The 25,890-nt window shown below is 41.7% G+C and overlaps 1 protein-coding gene across 12 annotated transcripts in view; it reads right to left on the bottom strand.

Moving 5' to 3' along the window:
• Positions 1-25,890, bottom strand: part of PRP4K (pre-mRNA processing factor kinase PRP4K) — a 45,599-nt gene that overhangs the window by 9,168 nt on the left and 10,541 nt on the right. For all 12 annotated transcript variants that reach the window (XR_011361677.1, XR_011361676.1, XR_011361675.1 and 9 more), the window contains exons 3-13: positions 12,506-12,679; positions 11,859-12,017; positions 9,020-9,101; positions 6,841-7,042; positions 6,677-6,750; positions 6,407-6,497; positions 4,879-5,026; positions 4,437-4,574; positions 3,851-4,004; positions 3,457-3,571; positions 668-819 (exon numbers count right to left, since the gene is read on the bottom strand). Coding sequence is in view for 1 of the 12 variants with exons in the window: in XM_069958070.1 (XP_069814171.1) it covers positions 668-819; positions 3,457-3,571; positions 3,851-4,004; positions 4,437-4,574; positions 4,879-5,026; positions 6,407-6,497; positions 6,677-6,750; positions 6,841-7,042; positions 9,020-9,101; positions 11,859-12,017; positions 12,506-12,679 (1,489 nt within the window). In the remaining 11 variants the exon portion in view is untranslated. The remainder of the gene's footprint in view (positions 1-667; positions 820-3,456; positions 3,572-3,850; positions 4,005-4,436; positions 4,575-4,878; positions 5,027-6,406; positions 6,498-6,676; positions 6,751-6,840; positions 7,043-9,019; positions 9,102-11,858; positions 12,018-12,505; positions 12,680-25,890) is intronic.

Genomic DNA, 25,890 nt, shown 5'->3' on the forward strand with positions numbered 1-25,890 from the left:
TCAGCGTTCCAGGCCCTGTAGATTCCTTCTAACCTGCTGTTCGTTTCCTTATAAACAACCGAAATGTCACACTTTTGTACTACAGACTTGTATTAATGCCTATTTTTATGCAAAAGCAAATAGTGCCAATACATTTACACGTTTTATTCACATTGTTCAATTCTTTATGCGGATAGTATTTTTTGTTTTTACAAAGCATGTTCGAACACATTCGTACTGGTAGTCTTTTTAAGCCCACATAAGTCAATAGGCTGCATATTCCAGTTTTGTACAGTACACTGTACCTGTTTATCTGTTCTTTTTGTTACAGCCATTATTAAAACACAGAATAAATCAATCTGTTGTCTAGAGAAAGGTTTGGTTGAGGGTGTGTTCACACATACAGGATCTGCAGCAGATTTGAAGTTGGTGATTTGCTTTAAATCTAATCTAGGACACAAAATCTGCTGCGTGTAAACGCACCCTCACACAAAAGTGTTAAGTCCTTTGGACATAATATTTATCAAAAATGTCTTGACTGGGAAAAAAAACTCAATGACAATGAAGCTCTGGTTGCTATGGGTAGCTAGCTGTTTTGAAAGATATGGTTTTATCATGGATAGTGAGTCCACACACAGCCAGGTACACAACAGTTTCTGCCTACTGCACACTCAAAGTTTTACTTTACCTTGTTTGGCATTTTTCCTTTCAGGTCCATTGCCAATTTTAGCATGTGGTTATTTGTTTTTCCAGGAAACAAGATTTTTCCAGTATAGAGTTCATATAATGTGCATCCGACAGACCACATATCTATTCCATAATCATACATCTTCCCAATTACTGTAGAAAAACAAAATGACTATTTATCTGAAGGCCAGTGAATAACAAAAAATGTAAAATGATGATAAAACTCATTATGTTCAGAAACATTCTATCATGCAGATTCTGAAGTGTGAAACAACTTGCTCTACAGAGTAACAATACTACCATGGTCACCAAATAACAATGGCCAATGTAATTTACCACACATTGATGCTAAGCAGGACAGACTTTACGCTTTTTTTTCCTAGTGTACAATCAGCAAAGATAACAAGGCAACTCATAAGGGTGCAAGGAAGGGCTCACAAGTGTATCCCAAATGTCTTCTATCATTACTAGATTTTTTTATTTTATTTTAAACATACAGTGGCTTTCATATAGGTCTTTTAATTATTTTTAAATAAAACATGTAGGAGATTTTAAGAGTCTTCTTTCCAATGTACTTCAATAACATATTTCGGATTTTAGGAAATTGCAGTCAAACAGGTCCCTTCCCACATGAGCCTTATTTTTTTGTGACACCTTTTGTACTTTGCAATGACAGACTTATCTTTCCCATAAATATGCTGCAAAAGCGGAGAAAAAAAATTATTTCAATAGGGGGGGGGTTGTGTTTATGCCATTTGCCCTATGGTAAAACTGACATGTTGTATATGTCAAGTCAGTATGAATACAACAATAGATAACTTGTATAACTCTTATTTTATTTAAAGGGGTTGTACAGTTTAAAACATTTTTCTCCCATTCTGACCCTTTGCCAAAGGTATACATACCACCCATATGCTTCCTGTACCAGGATGGTCGTTTTCCCTGACTTTGAGCCACTCTCCAGCTGCACAGGAAGTCCTGTAGTTCTGAAAATCTCTCTGACTGTCGTCACATAGATTTCTCTGTCCTCCATTTTGTGCCAAACGTCAGAGAAGGTGGGCGGTCCTGGCAGTCCCTTCCTCACCAATAGGATGTCCCTGTATGTACATATAATCTCTGCTGGAATACAGCGTATTCATGATGTAGCAGAGCTGAGTTTCTCTACTGTGCTGCTATGTTCCTGGAGAAGCTTACCTCCAGGAACATGGCAGCACTGACGTGACACTCAGCTCTGCTACATCATGAATACGCTGCATTCCAGCAGAGATTAGATGTACATACAAGGACATTGCAGGACCACAGTCTGTTATTACATAGATGCTGTAGCACAGCTGGAGAGGGGGCTCAAAGTCAGAGAAAATGACCATTCTGGTACAGGAAGCATATGGGGGGTTTGTATAACTTTGGCAAAGGGTCAGAATGGGAGAAAAATGTTTCAAACTGTACAACCCCTTTAACGGTTTTTTAAAAAAAGTAACGCATTTAAAACAAACAAAAAAACACTAAGGAGGAGATTTATCAAACTGGTGTAGAGTAGAATTGTCTTAGTTGCCCCTAGCAACCAATCAGATTCCACCTTTCATGTTTCAAAGAATCTGTGAAGAATGAAAGGTGGAATCTGATTGGTTGGTAGGGACAACTGAGCCAATTCTACTTTACACCAGTTTGATAAATCTCCCCCCTAAAGGTGTTAAAAATTGCTCTACTACCAGCCTTATAAAGCTTTTTTTTGTCCTTGATCCTGAGGGGTCATTTTTTGCGGCATGATCTGTGCTTTCTAGCACTACCTTGCTTGCGTATGTGCGACTTTTTGATCACTTATTACAATTTTTCTGGATTAAGGCTGGGTTCACACTACGTATATTTCAGTCAGTATTGTGGTCCTCATATTGCAACCAAAACCAGGAGTGGATTGAAAACAGAAAGGCTCTGTTCACACAATGTTGAAATTGAGTGGATGGCCGCCATTTAATGGCAAATATTTGCTGTTATTTTAAAACAACGGCTGTTATATTGAAATAATGCCTGTTATTTACTGTTATATGGCGGTCATCCACTCAATTTCACTATTGTGTGAACAGATCCTTTCTGTGTTTTTAATCCACTCCTGGTTTTGGTTGCAATATGAGGACCACAATACTGACTGAAATATACATAGTGTGAACCCAGCCTTAATGTGACCATAAATCAGTAATTCAGCATTTTAGCTTTTTCTGCACTTACAGCATTTACAGTGCAAGATCAGGAAAATGATCAATTTAATCGTACTGCAATAGAAAATATGCTGCTTTTTTATTTATAAGATGGGAACAGGGGGATAATTCAAACTTTTATTATGTGAAGGGGACTTCTATGCTAACTACACTAATCTCTCAGAGTTCAATGCTCAATTACTGTGGGCTGCTGAATCCCATAGTAATCAAGTGCCAAGCCGTGACCAGCATGAATCTGGCACTGACCTACGGCCCGGCCACAAGCGCGGATGGTTACCCTGTGATCACATAAAACGACACTACCTGTTCTGTAGAGATCAATTCTCAATAGTCACCACCTTATCATCGGCAGGATTCAATTGACAGGCAACACCTCTATTGTAAAGCTGGAAGCAGACAATACATGATTCACCCTTCACAGTAAGTGATGATCAGAGCTCACAACCTGTGCCCCACCACCCTGTGCTCAAGTACAGTCTTCTATAAAGGTAAATAAATTAGTTCCAGAATACAGATGGCTGCCACTATCATCATGCACAGGAAATAGAAAAATACATACATAAAAGTTATAACTTACTGATCTCAGGAGCTCGATAAAACCTACTAACAAGATATGGTGTAATATCATTGTCTGCCACATGTGATGCAGATCCAAAGTCACAAAGTTTAAGAATAGTTTTGGACTCATTCACCTATGGAAAGGGATACACCAGTAAAAGTCAAGCATATGCTACCATGACTCCAACTCCAAATGATGATTTAGTTTTCATGTAGTCAATATATATATATATATATATATATATATATATATATATATATATATACACACACACACACACACACACACACGCGTACATATACACATACATACATACTACTTTTATATGCAAGGATTTAAACATATTTGACATGTTTTCCTACTATTGTAACCACAACCCAACCATTCACAATAATAAACCTCACATGCTTACCAGTATATTATCAGGTTTAATATCAGCATGAAGGATGTTGCATCTTTTTAAAAGTTTCAAAGCCAAAAAAAGTTGCTGACTGTAGGACCTGACAGCTTTGATATGCAAGCCTACATCTTTACCATATTTCTTCAAAACTTCTCGCAGATTCATGCTGAACAAAAAAAAAAAAAAAAAGAGAAAGAGTTCATTACTTTTAGGCTGGGTTCACACTATGTATATTTCAGTCAGTATTGTGGTCCTCGTATTGCAACCAAAACCAGGAGTGGATTAAAAACACAAAGGATCTGTCCACACAATGGTGAAATTGAGTGGATGGCCGCCATATAACAGTAAATAACTGACATTATTTCAATATAACAGCTGTTGTTTTAAAATAACAGCAAATATTTGCAATTAAATGGCGGCCATCCACTCAATTTCAACATTGTGTGAACAGAGCCTTTCTGTGTTTTCAATCCACTCCTGGTTTTGGTTGCAATATGAGGACCACAATACTGAATGAAATATACGTAGTGTGAACATAGCTTTAAACAGAATATAAATATACACACACAAGCATATATACACACACAAAAAGTATTACCTTAGTGGTTCAAATACCAGGCACAAGTGCTGTTTATGGTAAAAGTGACGAAACAAGCGCAAACAGTGAAATTTGTCATCTGGATCAGCATCGTTCAGCTTCTTCAGAAACTCCAATTCTTTTAAGCCAGTTTTTTGCCTAAAAATAGAATTTAACATCTTAAAAACAATCAATATAAGGATACATTCTAGTAGTAAAAGCAGTGTGTATCGTAAACTGTCCTTAATGCCATTTTTATCAGCTAACTAAGACATCAAAGAGCACCGCATCTAAAATTAAATTTCTTCTCCCATATGTATCTGAAATTTAAGAGATGGCCATAGGCTAGGGAATGTAGTCAACAGACAACACAGTGCTACCAGAAAGCCAAAATCGAATGAAATTACCGATTCTGATTTTACAAAATGAATCCACCAATGAGATGGAACATGAGAATACTTACATTAATTCGTTGTTTCTAATGATTTTGACAGCAACTTCTTGATTAGCTCTTGCCATGTCTCGAGCACGTACAACATTACTGAATACACCTTGTCCTGTATATCCATAGACATTGTACCTTTTCTCCAAAATTTCACCAATGTTAACACCTGAAGCAATGCAAAAAAAATAATAATAGTAATGCAAACCTATTTATGCTTATGTATCTGTGCTGTTTATCCATGACTATACATACTGCGCTGTACAAGCCTTAGAGCGTTGTTTAGCACTTTGCAATAATCTATGTACTGTATAACCAGTGGCCTGTATTATAAGCTTGAAGGGAATGCGTCACCCAGATTAATTTTGATCAGAAGCAGACAAACACGTTTTAAAAATCTGTTTCTATTTTCTAATTATTATTTTTTTTTTGTAAATTATAGGGTCAGCCATACTGCCTGAGCTTTCTGCACAGCAATTAGACATATGCTTTACAGTCGCCCCATGGACACGGAAATCTGAAATCTGTGAACTTAAGTTGACCCACTGACACCTACGGAAGAGTTTTCTAGGAATGCTCTGTTACCTATGAGGGGGGCACTGTAAGGGTGAACTCTGACCTAACTATTTTAAATGGCCTTTTCCTTATCTATATAATGGTGTGACTGTTCACTATAATCCTGCCTGTGATAATGAGAACAAGTTTATTCAGCTCGCAGGTATCTCTTCTGCCTGCCCCATAGATATGCACTTAAGCTGTTCTGATGGTGGCTTAAAGGGGTAGTGTGGCGCTAATCATTTATTCACAAAATAACACACATTACAAAGTTATACAACTTTGTAATGTGTGTTATGTATGTGAATGGCCCCCTTCCCCGTGTCCCCCCCCCCCACGCTAGATCCTGAAGTGTTGGTGCATTATACTTACCGCATTCGTGTCGAACCCCGTCCGACATATTGTTACAATGACGTGGTCTTCGGGAGGCCGGCCCAACCCCTCCATCCGTCCCTCCCGACGTCATTGTCACAAGATGGCGGACGGGGGTCGACACGAATGCGGTAATTATATGGCACCAACACTTCCGGGTCTAGTGAGGGGGGGGGGGGGGGGGGGACACGGGGAAGGGAGCCATTCACGTACATATGTAATGTGTGTTATTTTGTATATAAATGTTAAGCGAAGCACTACCCCTTTAAATGCCTTTTCTCCACATCAGCATCATCATCTGTAGGGAGGCATCCATACACATTTGACAGTCAGCCTGATTAATGACACATTTCCTTTCAATAGATTAAATATTTGCAATTTTCACCTTCAGTCAAGCACAAAATATTAAAATGTAGTTTTTAAGGGATTTAGAATCTGGAAGCAGGTGGTTTATATTAACTACACCATAGCAAACAAAACATCTTTGTATGTGTACATATACGGAACTGTACACCAAGAAAAAAAAGAACTAAAAAAAGACACCATCTGCCCTTAAAGAAATATTAAATGATCAAAAACACAAGTTGGAAACTATCTACCAAACCAAATAGAGATAACATACGGTAATAGCCTTCAGCATCTGTCCAATTATCCCTCAAGTTAGGGTTTTCCTTGAAGTCTTTTCCAATTCCAGCAGCTCTAAAACGAGCACTCTGTAATACAACACAAACTGTAGTTATTCAAAACTTGTCGGACTCAGACATTACATGGAGTAAGCAACCGTAGTAATAAGCAGGTTCATGAAAGCATAGAAGTACATAAGATAGGTAAAGTGTTGTCATAATACACATGTATATTAGATTAACAAAACTAAAGTAAAAATAATATTTACATCAAAATATGCAGCAAACATATCATCAGATTCTGTAAACATGTCAGGAGCAGATATTTTTTTCTGTGCAGCACCTGTCAAAGACAAAGAAAAGGTTTTGCTTAAATTAGGATACAGCTCCATTCATCTCGAAGACATTTTATTTATTCTACAGTGATGCTTACCATTATTCTGCTCAGTCATTAGGTTGTGTTTGGCTTTTACAGAAGCCTCAAAGGTATCCACATTCTCTCGTTCATATTCCTTCACATCTGCAGCAACCCGCTCTAGAATATCATCTGGAGAAGGAGAACGACTCCGGGCACTACTCTGGGGACTGCTCGGCTCAGAGTTAACAGACATATTGCTGTCTTCTTTTAGGTATTTCTACAGTGTTACAAAAAGAGCATACTAGCTATCAAACATGCAATTACGTCAATGACACCAACCTGCTCAAATACCCTTTCTTCTCGGCATGCTCTAGACCTTACACTTTCCTAAATTGATACCAGCCATGATCTCAGAGAACTAACTGTTTCTGCTGATAAATCTGAAAAGGGGTTATAGGGACATCTCCAATCTATTTAAAATTCTTCAATATACATAAGTATAGATTGCAAATGAAGATCCTTCAAGTTAGATTACTAAAAAAGAAATCTGAAGAAAAAAAAACCAAACATTACCATAATCACATTTAATATTTATATTCATAACAGCACAATTTAAAAAACACTAACAAAGTATGGCTTTTACTGGTGGATAGGCAGAAGCCCATTCTATCAAAAAGAAGTTCTGGCACTACTTCTAGAAGTCAGAGTTTATATATGCCCTACCCAAGCAGGCTCTACTGTCCAAACTTACAGTAAAGAGGTAATTACCATCTTAAAACATCTACAAAGGACTGTTATACCTTGATGATTTCAATGGACTAAATAAAAAAAACATTTTAACAGTGTACTAGACTTTATACTGCAAGTTTGGACATTCCACTGTGAACAGTTTTATGCTCACTTAAATCTTCAATCCTATATAAGGCTCAAGTAGTGCGGTCTATGCGCACCCAAAATGTTAACACTAAAACCAATAAATAAAGTACGAATGCAAGACCAAAATATGAAGAAATATTGTCTTTTATTGATATATCAAAAAATTAATTAACTTGGTTAAAAATACATACCAAGGGAGCTGGAGCTGATACAAATCCTCAACAAAACGGTGGATTTTACTAGGTTCCATTACATAAAGTGCTGCATCACAAAATAAATAACAGTTAATGGAAAACCTATACATATGTGTGTGTATATATATATATATATATATATACACACACACTGGGCACTGGGTTAATATTGCACAGAGAAAGTAAACCTCAAAGTGAGTATACAGAAAAAGAACCATCAAGAGATAATAAATGTTACCCTTACATGTCCTTAGTATAGAAGTCCACCTCACCACTCACCCGACGCACGTTTCGCGTGTTGCTTTATCACCCTCGATAAAGCAACACGTGAAACGCGCGTCAGGTGAATGGTGAGGTGGACTTTTATACTAAGGACATGTAAGGGTAACATTTATTATCTCTTGATGGTTCTTTTTCTGTATACTCACTTTAAAGTTTACTTTCTCTGTGCAATATTAACCCAGTGCCCAGTATGTGTATATATATATATGTATATATATATATATATATATATATATATATATATATATATATATATATATATATATATATACACACACACACACACATATATGTATAGGTTTTCCATTAACTGTTATTTATTTTGTGATGCAGCACTTTATGTAGTGGAACCTAGTTAAATCCACCGTTTTGTTGGGGATTTGTATCAGCTCCAGCTCCCTTGATATGTATTTTTAAGTTAATTTTTTGATATATCAATAAAAGACAATATTTCTTCATATTTTGGTCTTGCATTCGTACTTTATTTATTGGTTTTAGTGCTCACTTAAATCTTCCTGAATTATACAAATCCTTCCTTATACAATTGCTGGGTGAGCTGCAGCACGCTCTTCCTTGTTACTAGATTATTGATTCTACTGGCTGCCTTTCAATGCTAAACTCCTCAGCAGCATCACTGACCCCCTAGCTATGGACATGATACTAATCACAGAGGGTCTCAACAGAACAACCTGACAGTCAGCTTATAATCAGCGGACCTGTCATGTAGAAATAAGGTGTCCAATCCTGACAAACCTTAAAAAGAAATGTCCATAGCTTTGCATCTGGTCTTACTTCTTTATTTTACACTTGAACGTTCCTTGCACTTTCTATTTACTTTTAATTAAATGTGCTTAACATAGTGACAGGCTGGTATTAATACTTGTTCTTCCTTTCATACTTACTTCAACAATAGCTAGCCTCTGCTGTCGTCTTTGCTCAATAAGAGCCTCTTCATCCTCTTCTTCAACATCATAATCTTCAAGGCTACATAGAGAGCAAGAGCTTAATGTGAAACAGTCTCATTAATCTGAGCTATAAAAAACTGTTTTAGGGCTTAAAGGGCCGAGCTTGATTCTGTCTCACGTACTCTCCGAAGTTCGGCATAGAGACACGCAGGCCCCGCTGGGGGATTGGGGGAGGGGGCATTAATTTTCTTTAGGATTTATTTTAAATCCATTTGTCCTGTACTGTCCCCTTAAGCTCTTCTTTGGCCATAACACAGTTAATATTATTGGAGCTTACTTAACCACTTAAGGACCTACCCATTTTTTCGCTTTTGTTTTTTCCTCTTTGTGTTTTAAAGACCATAGTGCATGCATTTTTTCACATGAGCCCTGATTTTTTGCGATACCAATTGTACTTTGCAAATACAGACTTAATTTTTTCATAAAACTGGGCTGGGGAGGGTGCAATTCTGTTCATTTCAGGGGGTTCTGTGTTTAGACTGTTCGCCCTATGGTAAAACTGACATGTTATCAATGTTCCTTAACTCAGTATGATTACAATGAAACTTATAAAACTTATTTTATATGATGGCTTTTAAAAAAATGTTAACTTTATAAAAAAAAAAAAAAAAAAAAACTAAATGTTCTTAAAATTGCTTAATTACTATTCTAACACTTTTATTTTTTGGTCTATAGGGCTGTGTAAAGTGTAATTTTTTTGTGCCATGATCTGTACTTTCTATTGGTACCTTGTTTGTGTATATATGCAACATTCTGATCACTTTTAATTACAATTTTTCCTGGATTTGATGTGACTAAATATCAGCAATTTTGCACTTATGCCGTTTACTGTGTGAGATCAGGAATGTGATAATTAAACCCCTAGACAACCTAGGGCATCCAGGTACACCCTGGAAGTCTGTACCCAGACGACCAAGGGCTTACCTGTACGCCCTGACCTATGAAGCGCGCTCCGGAGCGGAACAGGCTTCTTAGGAGGTGGGGGCCCGCTGCAGTGAGCAGCCCGGTCCTCACCGTTAATGACAGGCTGCAGCGTGTCATCAAACCCTTAATCGCCGCGATCACGGCGTTTAAGTGTAAGTGACAGGGGAAGTCACACTGCACAGGCATGCTCAATGAGCAGATTGCCTATTACACTGATCAATGCTATGCCTATGGCATAGCAATGATCGTTATATGAAAGCAAACAAATGAATGTACAAGTCCTCCAAAGGGACTTTAAATGTGTAAAAAAAAAAAAAAAAGTAAAAATAATTATTACACTACCCCAAAACCCCTCCCCCAATAAATGTTTAAATCACCCCCCTTTCCCATTATATAAATAAAACGTATAAAAATAAATAAAACATATAATATACCATAACGTACGTAATTGTCCTATCTATTAAAATATAACAAGCGGCATCACTTACGGCGAACGGCGTAAACGAAAAGAGCGAGAATTACGAGAAAAGTGCCAGAATTACCGATATTTTGTTACATATGACCTATAGAATAATAGTATCATGTCCTTTTTACCGTATAGTGCATTACGTGGACACAGGAACCCCCCAAAAGTTACCATATTGCGTTCTTTTTTACGATTTCATCAATTTATACCTTCATAAATAATAGGGATTCTGTCATACATGTTATGGTAGAATGAAAGATGCCATTACATAGTACAACTACTCCTGTAAAAAACAAGCCCCCACAATGCCCTGTAGATAGAAAACTGAAAGTGCTAGAACTAGAAGGGGAGGAGGAAAAAACTAAAACGCAAAAATAAAAATTTGCGTGGTCCACTGGGTCATTTTGGGCCTGGTCCTCAAAGGGTTAATAGTTCAGGCAATTACTCACGTAGCAATAGTAAATATGTTTATTTTTTTATTTATAAAATGGAAAATGAGGGCGATTTAAACTTTTAATATCGGAGGGGTCTTTTTATTATTAAAAAAAATTTCTTTTTTATTTACATTAACTTTAAGCTCCACTATGGGACAACATTGTACACTTAACTGATCTCTCATAGGATTAAACGTAGTAAACATATACTACATCAAAACCATTATTCTGTTGCTCAATTCTAAGGGCTGCTGGAGCCCAAAGCAATAAAGCAGCGAGCCAGGATCAGCGTCAGAAGAACGCAGAGTCCCAGCCTGCTAGGTAAAAGTGATCGGGCTTCCACGATCACATTAGGGGAAGCTTGATCACCACCACTGCACCACCAATTATGCTTTTTAATGGCATTTAAATGGAGCTGTCAGTTTTGACAGCTGCATTAAAGTGTCTAACAGGCTCTGCCATCGGCCCACGTCCCTCTCTGAATCCCACTAGCGGCTACATAACAAACCTGTAGAGCATCTGTCCTTAAAGGGTTAAAGGGGTTGTCTGGCATTCAGCATTTTTATATATATATAATGCTGCCGATGCATAGAAGACAAACTAGTTATGCTAACCTGTCCACGCTCTCTCAGTTTGCAGACTGCAGAGCCTCTCCTTTCGAGACAAACTCGTCTTGGGAGCAACAGCCCAATCAGCCAAAGGCTGCTGGGCTTTCCCATCTCCAGTCAGTGATTGGCTTAGCGAGCTGTCACTCCTGAGATGAGTTTGTCTCGAAAGTGGAGACAGTCAGTGGGAGACAATGGAACACTGCAACAGGACACTGGGGAAGCGCAGAGAGATAAATATAAGATGTCTATTGTTTTGCATACACCAACAGCTGTTAAAAAATGATAAATGCCACACAACCCCTGTAAGGTTTTTTTGTGATCAATTATTTAAACAGCTCACATACTTTTCATCTGAAGATTCTTGTTCCATCTTCATTCCTTCAGAAAGGCTTCCCTTAAATTTATCTTCTTTATTTTTGCTTCTGCTTCTCCTTCGACGGCTTCGTCCTCCTCGGGAATGTGATCTCCTCCTAAGACGTGATCTACTTCTCCGGCCTCTATCTCTGAAGAAATAAAAAAAAAAAAAATTAAAGATTTAGGTGCACCCTGCTAATGAACCTAAAGTAGGTTTTGTAAAAAGGGGCTTTTTTAGTATGATAGCTTTTGTCTGTGGGAGTCCATTGAGTCTTTATGGAAATGTATCAGTGGAATGTGCTGCCCAAAGCTGGAGTAACACTAGCCTTACTTTATTATTTTCCTATATTGACTGTATGTAAGTATAACGTTACACCTATAACAAACTCTTTTCAAGTGATGGTAAATACTTTTGTGTACAAAAAGACATAGTATTTTAGGTCTAATACCTTTATTGGGTATCTACAAAAAAATTATGTTCTTTAGAACAATGATTTTTTCTAGTTGCCCAATAGATGTATCCCACCTAAAATACTATGTAATTTTGGACACAAAAGTATTTAGCATTACTTGGATTTTGCTGGCTAACACACTCTTTGCAAAATAAAAATGTACGTTTTTGTTCATTTTTATATACCTTCTGTGAGGAGATCGGCTTCTTCTCCTGGGTGATCTACTACGTCTGAGAGGCGAACGCGACCTCCTTCGCCCAGGAGACCTGCTTAGACGTCTTCTAGAAGGGGACCATCGAGAAGGGCTGGCTTCTTTTGCTCTTTCATGTCTTGCAAGCCCTTCTTCTCTGCCTCTTGCTCTGAATAAATACAATTAATATAAATATTTTTAAACAAAGATTTGCACAGAACATTAATTTAAGAGCCTGTTCACACTATGGAATCGATGCCGAATCCTGCCTGCTATCAGTTTAAATGGAAAAGCTTGTGTGCCTCCGCTCTCTGCTCAAAGAATTGACATGTCCATGTCAATTTCCATGCTTGATTGACAGTCAGATGGAAGCCAAGCCATGCTTCCAATCTAACTTTTGTGCAAACAAACTGTACAGAGATTTGGAAGCAGGGCTCAGATTCCAGCTGATTGTAGATCAGGGAAGGGAGATAGAGCGAGGAGGCATTGCAGTCCTAAACATTTGAAGAGCTTCAGAAATCCTATTTTGACACTCTTCACTTGAAGATAAAAGCACCTTTTACGTTATAAAAGCATAGACATACATGAAAGGTACCATGCATTAAAAGTTATTAAACAGCGTCAACAGTTTGGAAAGTGAATTGTAGCCGATGCATTCACTTTAAGTTAAATGTTAGGCCCAAGACCCTGGAGAGAGGACTAAACAAAAATCATGCTGATCGCTTCATAGGTAAAAAAAAAAAAAAAATTATAGCTGTTTAAACTAATCTGTACTAAAAGTAAACTAATCTGTACTAAAAGCAATTCTAGTCCTGAAGGCCAAAATGCCCTGGACCCGAACCAGTAAAACTGCTGACATACTACATTGTAATTTGTGCCATGCTTCCCTGACATTTTTTTCTTTAACACATGGATGTTCCAGAATTTGTTTTTACATCATGTATAAAGATTAGGGATGAGCGAACTTTTGAAAAGTTCGGTTCGATCCGGCGAACTTTTGTGAAGTTCGGATTGGTCCGAACTGAACCGAAAAGGAACCTTGCTCTAACGGCTGAATAATTGCAGCTACAATAGTGGGAGTGTGATAGGGTATAGTTTCGTTTAGTTGCAGTTGATTACAATGAAAAAAGTAGGGGGGAAAAAAGTGCAAAAATAATGAGAAAAAAAAATAAATAAAAAAAATAATAATAGGAATAATATTAATAAAATAGTGAATAAAAGTGCCAAAATAGTTACAAAAAATATTGAAAAAAAAAAGTTTACAAAGGAGGATGCGGCAGCACTTGATTGCACCCAGGCCAGTTTTGTTGAGAAGAGACAAATTTAGCAGCAGGAGGAGGCAGCAGTTGATTGCTCGCCTCTGAGGCCAGTATTGTTGAGAAGAGACAAGTCGAGGAACAGAAGGAGACAGCAGTAGATTGCTCGCCTCTCAGGCCAGTATTGTTGAGAAGAGACAAGTTGATCAGCAGGAGGAGGCAGCAGTTGATTGATTCCAGTCCAGTATTATTGAGGAGAGGCTACTTGAGGAGGAGGCAGCAGTTGATTGTTTTTAATTATACTGGCCTGGAATCAATCAACTGCTGCCTCCTCCTCAAGTAGCCTCTCCTCAATAATACTGGACTGGAGTCAATCAATTGCTGCCTCCTCCTCCTCCTCAAGTAGCCTCTCCTCGATAATTCTGGCCTGGAATTGATCAACTGCTGCCTCCTACTGCTCTTCAAGTAGTCTGTTTTTAATTATACTGGCCTGGAATCAGACTACTTGAAGAGCAGGAGGAGGCAGCAGTTGATCAATTCCAGGCCAGAATTATTGAGGAGAGGCTACTTGAGGAGGAGGCGGCAGCAGTTGATTGATTCCAGGCCAGTATAATTAAAACAGACTACTTGAAGAGCAGGAAGAGGCAGCAGTTGATCGATTCTAGGCCAGTATTATCTAGGAGAGGCTACTTGAGGAGGAGGAGGCAGCAGCAGTTGATCGATTCCAGGCCAGTATTATGGAGGAGAGGCTAATTGCGGAGGATGAGGCAGCAGTTGATCGATTCCAGGCCAGTATAGTTAAAAACAGACTACTTGAGGAGGATGAGGCAGCAGTTGATCGATTCCAGGCCAGTATAGTTAAAAACAGACTACTTGAGGAGAAGGAGGAGGCAGCAGTTGATTGATTCAATGTCAGTATTATTAAAAACAGACCAGGTGAGGAGCAGAAGAAGGCAGCAGTTGATGGCTCTCAGGCCAGTATTGTTAAAAACAGACAAGTTGAGATGGCAGCTTCCGCAGCTCTTGATTCCACCCAGTATGTTTCCAAATAGACAATTGACGGTGGGGGCATTAGTAGGAGTAGTATTCTTTTGGACCCAGAAGGACCTAGTACAGACAACTGAAGTTTCAAGCTAAGGATATGCACGTTTGTAAAAATCATTCTTTAAACATGACAACATGTTGATGTAGAGTTCAGCACAGGACAGTCAACGTTAAAAAAAAAAAAAAAAAAAAAAAAAGAAACTCTAACATTACACCTAGTCTAGCAGGATACGGTAAAATAGACAGAGAACCTCACCCACAGAATCCATGAGGTGAAGAAAGGACATTTAAAAAAGGCACAGATTCAAGAAGGCTTTACCCCAGTTCCATTATCCAAAAATAGGAGTCCAATTTTTATTAAATTGACACCTCACTGGCACTTGCTTTACAAATTGACGCAACTACTCTGGTGTCAAACCTGTTGAATCTGGGCCTATGGCTGTTGGCGATACACATATATATTTTTTTTTTCTTAACACCAGTTGGTGTCCTAACCGAGTGTAGCGTCCAATCCAATGGATGTATGCTTTTGTGTTTTTTAAGTGCTGTCACCAGCACTTAAAGTCCGATCAATTTATAAGTTTCTGGGTCAAGTAAGGGTACAGAAAGTTATTGATTGCCTGGACTTAATCTTTTAAAGTGGGTAGGGGAAAAAACCCTGATGGGGTATGGGAGTGACCTCCCACCCTCGCTTTTGTCACTCCCAAAAAAACTCACCCTATGGGTACCTTTACATGTGACTGCGGGTCTACTGAGTAAAATCCACAGGGCATTTTTATACCATTTACCAAATGGCATTCAGTACTAGGGTGCCGGCCGGACATACGCAGTTCTGCGCCGAACTGGGTATTTGCGCCCAGCCCCATATTACTGAAGGTGGCATAAAATCAGCCAACGATGCGCTGTGGATTTTAGCCAGCAGGGAACCACAAAAAAGCCTCCTATTGTAAAGGCACCCGTAAATAAGGCAAGTTAACCTGCCTTTCAGCAACTGTTTGTTGCTGTAACTAACTGTGGTGGTTTTTTATATCACAGTTGAAGGACAGCAGCCTCCGTGATATATACCCCATAGACAGCCTAAGGCTGCATTCCCACGTTCCGTGATCCTGACGGATCAAGGACGTGGAATGCATGTACCGGAGTCCCCCCGCGCCCGGACAGCATCTGTAATTAGATGCTGGGAGCGGGGGAGACTGTATTCATAAGCGCCACACTGTAATGAATCAGCCGCGCGGTGCTGTTACTACAGTGCGGCGCTTATGAATACAGTCTCCCCCCGCTCCCAGCATCTAATTACAGATGCTGTCCGGGCACGAGGGGTCTCCGGTACACGCATTCCACGTCCGTGATCCAACAGGATCACGGAACGTGGGAATGCAGCCTTATTCCACACGTGACTGCATGAGAGGCATGAAATAATTTGCACACAGAAGAACACCATCGGGATTTGCGGTGCAAGATTTCACTACTCTCATGATATCCACAAAATACCTCAAGAACAGTTAGTACCCACTCACAAAACGGTGAGTAGTGTTCCTTGGCACGGGTGCCAGGGATAGAACCCCACGGCTATAGTTCACAAAAGGTGAAATCCACACTTTTTGAAGCATAGTCGTGGGGATTATTTTAGGGTTGCTACTGTTCTTGGGGTATGGGTTGGACGGTGCACTGGTGTGAGGCATTAATCTGGTGTGGAGATGTTAAATGGCCAACACACCATGGGCATCAAATTTGGAAATGGGGATCTGTTTTTTCAAATGTATCCGAAGTTGGGAATATTTAAGGTGATTTTTTTTAAAAAAATTGGGGTCTAAGGGGGGAACATTACTTAAGTTAAATTACAGATTTTTACGTTGGGCACATATTTAGGATATTAATATCAATTTCTTGGACACACAGATTGCCATGCAAGACGGGTGACTGATGACTTAGTCATTCACATCAGGCAGGGGGGTGGTATAATCCAATGTAATGCAGGCACGATTCATCTTAACAAAAGTGAGCATCTCCACACTGTGGCAAGAGAGCCTCGTTCTTTGCTCGTGTTATGATGTTACCCGCCGCACTAAATACCCTTTCTGACGCCACACTACTGGCTAGGCAGGACAGCAGAGCCAAGGAAAACTCTGCCACTTGAGGCCAAATCTCGAGTTTTTCTGCCCAGTACTGCACGGGGTCAGTGACACTTTGGGGCAGGGTAGAATCAAGGTAGGCAGTGACCTGGTGGCTGAGCTCATGCTGGTCCACGCCACGAGTCCGGTGCTGTGTCCTTTCTTCACCAGCTGGCTGCATGAAATCGCTCATGAGGGCTTGCAGGCTGTAGTGACTTCTGACGCCTCCACTATTGGTGGTGGGAGTGGAGCACGCTGGTTCCCCCCCAGAGGATGTTGTCTGGGAACCTGGCTGGTCTCGCAGGTAAGTTGAGACCAACTGACTGGTGAGCATGTCCCTGTAGTACACCAGTTTAGCCTCCCTCTGTGATGGCGGGAAGAATTCTGCCATTTTGCGGCGGAAGCGAAGGTCCAAAAGGGTGGCCAGCCAGTATTTGTCCCTCTGGCGGATGCCCACAATCCGGATATCATTCCGCAGACACTCCAGCAGACACCTTGCCATCTGCACCAAGGACAATGAGCGCCTCTCCTCTCCACTGTCCTCGGTATAGTTCCAGGGTCTGCTGGGGTCTTCCTTCTCTTCCTCTACCACCTCATCCTCCATCTGCTCCTGTGATGGAGAGGCAGAGAAGCCAGGTGGCAGTGTGCGGAATGGCTGGGCGTAGACATCCTCCTCCTCAACCTCCATCTGCACTTCATCCAGCTCTGGGCTCAAGGCGATGTTCAGCCTTGGAGTTGTGGCCTGGGAATCCTCGCTGATGATGTTGGTCAGCGCACTTTCCAGAACATGGAGGAGTGGGATGATGTTGTTGATCCCATAGTCCTGCCTGCTCACAAAGAGTCGCGTCCTCAAAAGGGATCAACAATTGGCAGACTTCCAGCATTAACTGCCAGTGTGTTACTTGGAAGTCGCAGTGTGGCGTGAAGCTGCCCGATTGCCCCATGAGGTAGTCTGTTACGGCTGACCTTTGCTCGTACAGGCGGTCGAGCATATGGAGGGCAGAATTTCAGCCCACTGTGGCTTTGTTGACCCAGGCTCACCAGAAGGAGGACAGCCTGAGAGCGGCGGGCCTGACATTGGTGGTAAGACACTGGGTCAGGTTGGACTGCAGTGGTGGTGGAGGCAGAACTTGTGCTACCCGCTGCTGGCCCCCTAAAGCACCGTGGAGGTGACAGTGGCAAGAATGGGCCAACTTCCTGATGGTCTCCTGGGAGGATGTTGACCCAATGGGCAGTAACGGACATGTACTGCCCTTGCCCATAATTAGAGGGCCAGACATCAGCACTCAGGTGCACGGTCTTGGACACCGAGAGTCCCAATGAGTCGCCAACCTTTCTCTTCACATAACTGTGCAGTGATGGGACAGCTTTGCTAGAGAAGTAGTGGCGGCTGGGGACCCGCCATCAGGGGGGCGCACACACCACGAAATCCCTGAAAGGCTGGGAGTCTACAAGATTAAATGGCACCAGCAGCTTAACCAGGTGTCTGTCAGTTTCTGTGCCATGGGATGGCTGCTGCAGTACACCTGACGTTTTGCCATGGACTCAGTCAGGGATTGCTGCCTCATTAGGGGTGTACATGGCAGTGAGACTGTGCTGCTGCTAACAACTGAGGCTGACGAGCCCTGAGTTCCAGTGAGAGGATGCTGCATGATGTAATCTGCCGTGTATGGTGCATCCTGACAGGAGGTGGTATTTGGGTAATGGTTTTTCCAGGCCTGTTGGTGTTGCCTTTCCATGTGCTTCCTCATGGATGTTGTCCCAAGATAATCACCCCTGCCACGACTGACCCTCTCATTGCACAGCAGGCACAGAGCAATGTTCTTATCTGTCCCCAGGCGAAAGAACTGCCAGACGACAGAGGGCCGTGGTTTGCTGCCAGCCACGGGGGGTCTTGCTGGTTGTTCACTGCCACCGCTGCCTGAGGGTCCCCTCTCAGGACCAAGGCTTAAAGGTATTGATGAAGTCTGCCTGGTAGGTTGTCTTCTACCCCTCCCTCTTGTGCCTCGCTTCCTTGCACCAGTGGGATGTTGCTGGTTCGGTAGCGCCTCACTTTCCTCCCCTAATGACGCTGAAGATAATGCTGCTTGAGGGCGCCATGCCCGATCAGCGACATCATCATCACCACCACTGCTACTTTCCTCCAGGGGCTGGGACAGAATTTCAGGTGTGGCACTGGATGCCCCTCCCTGACTCTGTTGACTGCTTACAGCCAACACCTCCTCTGCAGTCTCTGCATGTTCCACCTGCTGCCTTTGGGGGACTACTACCTCCTCCTCCTCATCACTAAAAAGTGGTAGAGACTCCAATGGCAAATCAAGGTTTGCCAAGAGTTCCCTGGCAGAAGGTGCCCCAAAGGTGAGTGGCATATTAAAGGAGAATTCCGGAGCCTGTTAAAAAAAACAATTTCCAAACAAGGGATCATGTCTAACTTTTATGTAGTAACACTTTGAGCCCAAAATCGCTTCTCTCTGACCCCCACATCACCCGTTCAGATCATCATCTGGTCTCTCCTAACTTCCTGTTTGAGCTCCCAGCTCCTCTTCCTCGTGGCTCTTACAATGTCACTCCCCTCTGCTCTTTGTCCAGCCCACCTTCTGAATATTCTTATTCCTCTCATCAGCCTATATCTCCGCCTCATTCATCCTGCATAGCATTACTAGTACAGTGTCTGCACATTATGAGGGAACCTGTTGCTGAATTCTGAAGCATCATCTACCAACAGCTTAGCAAAATAGTAAATCATTATACTTGCAAATCAGCACATAGATATATACCTTTACTATCTAACATATAGTTGATGTATAAGTGTAGAATCATGACAGTATTGATTTCACATCCCCTGTTGCACCCCCCTTCTGTTATGATCGGTGCACAGTCTGTCAGGCTGTGCAGACACTGAAGGGTTATCTCCCCTGCACTCCCCCCTCCCTTATGAGTAGGCTGTGCAGACACTGAAGTAGGGCTAGGCGATATGGCCAAAAAATAAAATCTCGATTTTTAAAATTTTTTGGACGATTCTCGATTTAAATCTCGATTTTTTTTTCTTTTTTATTAAAGTGCAACTATAAAATATTTTTACAATTTAGTTTTAGTTTAGGCCATTATAAGAATTTTAGCAATTTAGATTAATCACGTAAATTGAACCGTTTTTTAAATATATGAAGCAAAATGTCCCCTTAGCTGTGTGTTTGTCTCTCTGCTACTTGTGCAAAACTGTCCAGTCCTGCTGAAAATCCGTACATTGCCTGAGGAGCAGTTAGGTACGGGCTGTCAGCAAGTCACATGACAGGCAGTGAGGAGGAGTCTCCTGATCATGCTGCTGTCTGTGCTAGAGCTGGGTGATTGTTACCAGGCTGTGTGGTAAGCAGCAGACCCCAGCTCTCCTTCCTGACATGTGCTCCGGTGTCTGGTGACAGGTCAAACACCGGGGCCATTCCATACTGTCATTAGACGCAGCAAAAGCGTTTGGCAGTGTGGAGTGGCACTATCTATGGAGTGTGCTCAGGAATTTTGGTTTTGGGGAGGTTTTTTTAAGGTGGATGGAACTGATCTATTTGAGGCCGAGGGCTAAAGTGTCAATTAATGGTGCCTCCTCCGAGTACTTTGGGTTAAGGAGGGGCACCAGACAAGGTTGTCCTCTCTCCCCCCTGCTCTTTGCCCTGGCTATTGAGCCACTTGCTAGAGCTTTAAATAAGAATAAGAAGATCGAGGGCTTTGGAGCCGGGGGGACAGAGGACAAGGTGGCATTGTACGCCGATGATTTGCTCCTGTTTCTGGGAAATACCGGGGTGGGTCTAGAGGAAGCAATGAGGGAGGTCAGCAGGTTTGGGGAATACTCTGGGTTGGGTATTAATTGGAACAAATCAGTGCTGCTGCTGTTGGATCCAGAGATTGAGGTTGAGCCAGGCCTTGAGTTACAGGTACTAAAACCGGAGGGCTCCTTCAAATACCTGGGAATTATGATTACTGCAGACATACGGAGATTTGAAGAGCTGAATATTTCCCCTAGATTAAATAAAATGAAACAACAAGCCCAGATATGGAATAAATTACCCTTATCAAGAGCGGACAGAATGGGGTTAATTAGAATGATATGGTTACCCCAGTTGCTGTATGTATTGGCAGGAGCACCAGTATGGCTGGGTAAACGGGTGTTTCGGAGGATAGAAGCGGTATTTAACATGCTTATTTGGAGAGGTAGAAGAACGCGTATTAGAATGAAATACTTAACTCAACCTGAAGAAAAGGGAGGGCTAGCTATGCCTGATGTGTTTAGATATTATGTAGCAATGGTATTGACATGGCTGACTAAATGGAAAGAGGTGCAGGTACTGGCAAATTGGGTGGAAGAACAGAAGGGAGCAGCTGGTAACATATTTGAGGTGCTGGAAATGAAAAGTCAATCAGGGTACCCTAAATACTCCATACAGAGGATGCTGTTAAGCGCATGGTATCTTGTGAAAAAAGGGGAGAGGGTTGTGGGGGCTCTTAATTTTACACCTTTGTTTCGAAACAATCACTATCCAGAATTGGAGGGGTTAGCAGACCCAGAATATTGGTTACAAAGGGGTTTGAGGTACGTGGAACAGTTTTTTACAGATGGAGTCTTGAATAAATATGAAGACCTATGCAAGTCCTCTGATAAGAAGCTGTGTAAATTAAGATACCTCCAGTTATATATGTCAGTAAGAACAGTAACAGATGTAAATAAATGAGCTCCAAAGTGTTTACACAAGTCATCCAGATAGACGGTAAGGCTACAGGGGGAGTCACAAAATTTTATAAAATATTGGGCACACTAGAAGATGGGAAACTTACAATGAAATCACAAGAAAAATGGGAAAAAAACACTAGGGGTTAAAGAGCTGGAATTTTGGGAGGAAGTGTATAAATCTGCAAGGGATTATATCACAAATAGTTCAAATAAGGTGACACAGTTTTTTGTAAATCATAGATTATATTATTCAATAAAAGATATGGTGAAGTGGAAAAGAAATAAAAGTCAAAAGTGTATAAGATGTGAAGACATGAACACAGATTTAGATCACCACTGGTGGTTTTGTCGAAAGGTGGTAACTTATTGGCACAATATTTTTTTAGTTGTGACAAAGATTTTTGAGTTAAAGGTTGAAGAAGAATATGAGTGTGCAATATTGGGGGTGATGGAGGTGGATCTTACACCTAAAATTAGAAAAGGAATCATATATAAATTGTTCTTTGTTGCACGGTTAGTGATTTTAAGAAACTGGATTTCGCCAAAGGCCCCAACTGTAGCAGAGTGGAAGGAAGTAGCAAGCACTATGCTGGGACATGAGCTGTGGCATCAAAGGGGAAAACGGGGGTACAATACTGTGAATAAATGTGTACAAGGATGGAAGCAATATTGGAGAAATGACGGTTAGTACCAGCGTTCTTCGAATATAGGAAAAGATATTAAGAAGTTGTTTTTTTTGTTTTTTTTTCTTTTCTCCCGCCATTGGGTCCGAGGGGAGGGGGTGGGGGTGGGATAGGGGGTGCGGTATAGTTAATATAGAATTGTGTACACCATACTATACCTGATAATAAGTAAAAGATTCATGTCTAGGGCTAGTAAAGGAGTAAATGTTATTGAACTAAGATAATGGATGATTATATGTTTTATTTGTAACCGGAGAAGGAAGAACCAGGGGGGCTTGTTAACCTTATGTTGATAATGGGTGAAAGGATGGGTTGTAGGTGGGGCCGTGGATCTGGACACAATCGGGAGAGAGGTAAAGGTAAACGACTGATTATAAGATTTGAGGGATTGCCTCGGTTGTTTTTAAGGCCGGCTCTGCTCTTCTTTAAGTCTCAGTAGTTAAATTATAAATATTTATTTAATTAATTCTTATTTATTATATATTTTTTATTCATTTAGTTTTTTTTTTTCTCTCAGTATTCTTTACGATTATTATTATTAAGTTTAAATTTTTTATTTGATTTCACTTATTTATTTATTTTTATAACACCTGAGGTGTGCAGGGAAAATTTGGAATGGAAGCTGACGGGGGGACCATAATTTATCATGATAAATGGTGGATGAGGCCCTTCCGGGAGTTTAGTTGAGTGTATGGGGCACTGGTGGTCTACCTGAGTGGGCTTTCCTGGGTTCCAGGAAGGAATGGTTGGTGGGAAGGGCTCTGCTGGGTAGTACGGCTCCAGAGATGGGGCGGTTCGGCCAGAGAAGGTACCCTGAATGGATGGAAATACCAGGTGGATAAAGAACAGAAGTATATCTCTGTATTTTAGTAGTCTCATTTATTTTTAGTTTAATTATTTATTTATTTATTTTGTTGTCTGTTTTCTTTTCCTTCTGTGTTTATTTTACTTATATATATTTTTTTTTTCCCCCTTTTTCTTTCCTCTTTTTTGGGGGGTGAAATGTAGGCAAGGGGAGCGGAGCTCTGTTGAGGGACAACCGAGTCCGCTGGCTAAGTGTTGACTTTATAATTTTTGAATTAAGTTAGTTTGTTGTGCTCTCCCGACAGTGTCTGGATTCTGCGGTTAGTATAGTGGTAGTGTTAGTAAACTGGGATATATTGTTGGTAAGGGGAAGATTTTAGATAGCTCCTGGTAAAGGGATGGATTGAGCCCCCTGGTGAAATCCCCTCCGGATTATATTGCTGTTTGGTTATGGTTTATTATGGACAGGTCAAACACCGGAGCACACAGGAGTAGGAGAGCTCCAGTCCTCTCCCGCCCCTCCCTTGCTTCCTCTCACCCTGCACTGGACGACAGCCCCCTCCTCAGCAGCTCTGGCTCCTCTCCGGTATCTGTGAGTGTTAGGGTACTATAACACGGAACGATAATCGGCCGATCGGCCCGATTCGGCCGATTATCGTTCCGTGTACTAAAGACAACGATCAGCCGATGATCGTTGTCATCGGCTGATCGTTGATAGAAGTTCAGACCTATAATCGTCGGGTGCCGACCATGCACCGCTACGTGTAATAGCGGTGCGTGGCCAACGCTGACGATTAGCAAAGAAGAATACATACCTAATCCATGGTCCAGGGTACCTCTTCCTCAGAGCTTCTTACCGGGTCCCGTGCGCTCCGACTTCTCAGCGGCCTGTGTCAGCTGACAGGCCCCTCGGCCAATCACAGGCCGGAACCGCCGCAGCCAGTGATTGGCCGAGCGGCCTGTCAGCAGAGACAAGCCGCTGTGAAGCTGAAGTGTGCGGACCCGGGGAAAAGTTAAGAAGAAGAGGAACCCTGGACCATGGATTAGGTATGTATACAGTTTAAACAAAGGCTGCAAGGACATCGGTAAGGATGTCCCTGCAGCCCTTGTTTAACGATTATCGGCCCGTGTAATAGGCCAAGTAAACGAGCAACGATCTAGCAGATCACTGCTAGTTTACAGGTATTATCGGGCCCTAATACCACCCTTATGGCCCCCTCCCCCGATTCCTGCACTTTCTTTCCATGTGCTCTGCTATCTGTACACCGGAGCACACAGACAGAGGAGGCGCTGCGGTACCCTCCCTCCTCCTCCGGTCAGTCTGACACCCTTTCAGTGCTGGTGCTCTCCTGTAGTAAGCAGGAGAGCAACCCTGTCCTCCTGTTATGTGCTCCTGTCAGGTATCAGAGCACATAGAGGGAAGAGTGCTGTGCTCCCCCAGCCCCCACTCCCCTGCATAGTGTTCCACACCTTACTGTAATGCAGCCCTGTATCTAATCCCACTGTGTGGGATACCACCTACAGGGGTGCTGTATCTAATCCCACCGTCCAGTGTGTGCAATACCATCTGCTATGATGCTGTATCTAATCCCACCATCCAGTGTGTGCGATACCATCTGCTATGATGCTGTATCTAATCCCACCGTCCAGTTTGTGTGATACCATCTGCTATGATGCGGTTTCTAATCCCACCGTCCAGTGTGTGCGATACCAACTGCTATGATGCTGTATCTAATCCCACCGTCCAGTTTGTGTGATACCATCTGCTATGATGCTGTATCTAATCCCACCGTCCAGTGTGTGCGATACCAACTGCTATGGCGCTGCTCAGCAGCCAGTGGATGGAGGTACCCAGCAAGATGAGATAGGGAGGCCACGCCCACTTTCACACAGGAGGAGACCACGCCCACTGACTCTCAGCCAGGAGAAAAATTCATTTATTATTCTGACACATGGGCTTTTTATTTGAGAAATTTCATTTTTTGGCTACTGAAATTATAGTTACGCTTTAAATAAACAGAACATTTTGCTCCTTGCAGCATCAGATACTACTTTAGGGTACAAACCCACACACCGTATACACAGCAGATACGCAACAAATACGCAGCAAATACGCAGCAGATTTGTTGCTACAGATTTGATGCTGTGTTCATTTATTTTGATCTAATCTGCTGCGTATTTGCTGCGTGTTTGCTGCGTATCGCAGCAGTAAATACGCTGCATATACGGTGTGTGGGTTTATACCCTTAATGACGTTTGACACAACTGTATTGTTTCCCACTGTAACAGTACTCCCCCTGTAGTAGACAAGCCCATTGTGTGCCCCATATAAGTAGTTTTCCCAAATATGTGCCCTATGTACTCTGTGCCCCCATATAGTGTAGGATATCTTCTTTGTGTCTCCATCTAGGTAGGGTGTAGTAGTACAGGTGAAGATGAGGGATGTAGTAGTACAGATGAGGGAATTTGTAAAAGTAGTAGTACATAGGGGTGTGGTGGTAGTAGAACAGGTATAGGATGAGGGGTGTGGTGGTAGTAGTACAGGTATAGGATGAGGGGTGTGGTGGTAGTAGTACAGGTATAGGATGAGGGGTGTGGTGGTAGTAGTACAGGTATAGGATGAGGGGTGTGGTGGTAGTACAGGTATAGGATGAGGGGTGTGGTGGTAGTACAGGTATAGGATGAGGGGTGTGGTGGTAGTAGTACAGGTATAGGATGAGGGGTGTAGTGGTATAGGATGAGGGGTGTAGTGGTAGTAGTACAGG

Source organism: Dendropsophus ebraccatus, chromosome 2, assembly GCF_027789765.1.
Source record: "Dendropsophus ebraccatus isolate aDenEbr1 chromosome 2, aDenEbr1.pat, whole genome shotgun sequence".
Classification (NCBI taxonomy): Eukaryota; Metazoa; Chordata; class Amphibia; order Anura; family Hylidae; genus Dendropsophus; species Dendropsophus ebraccatus.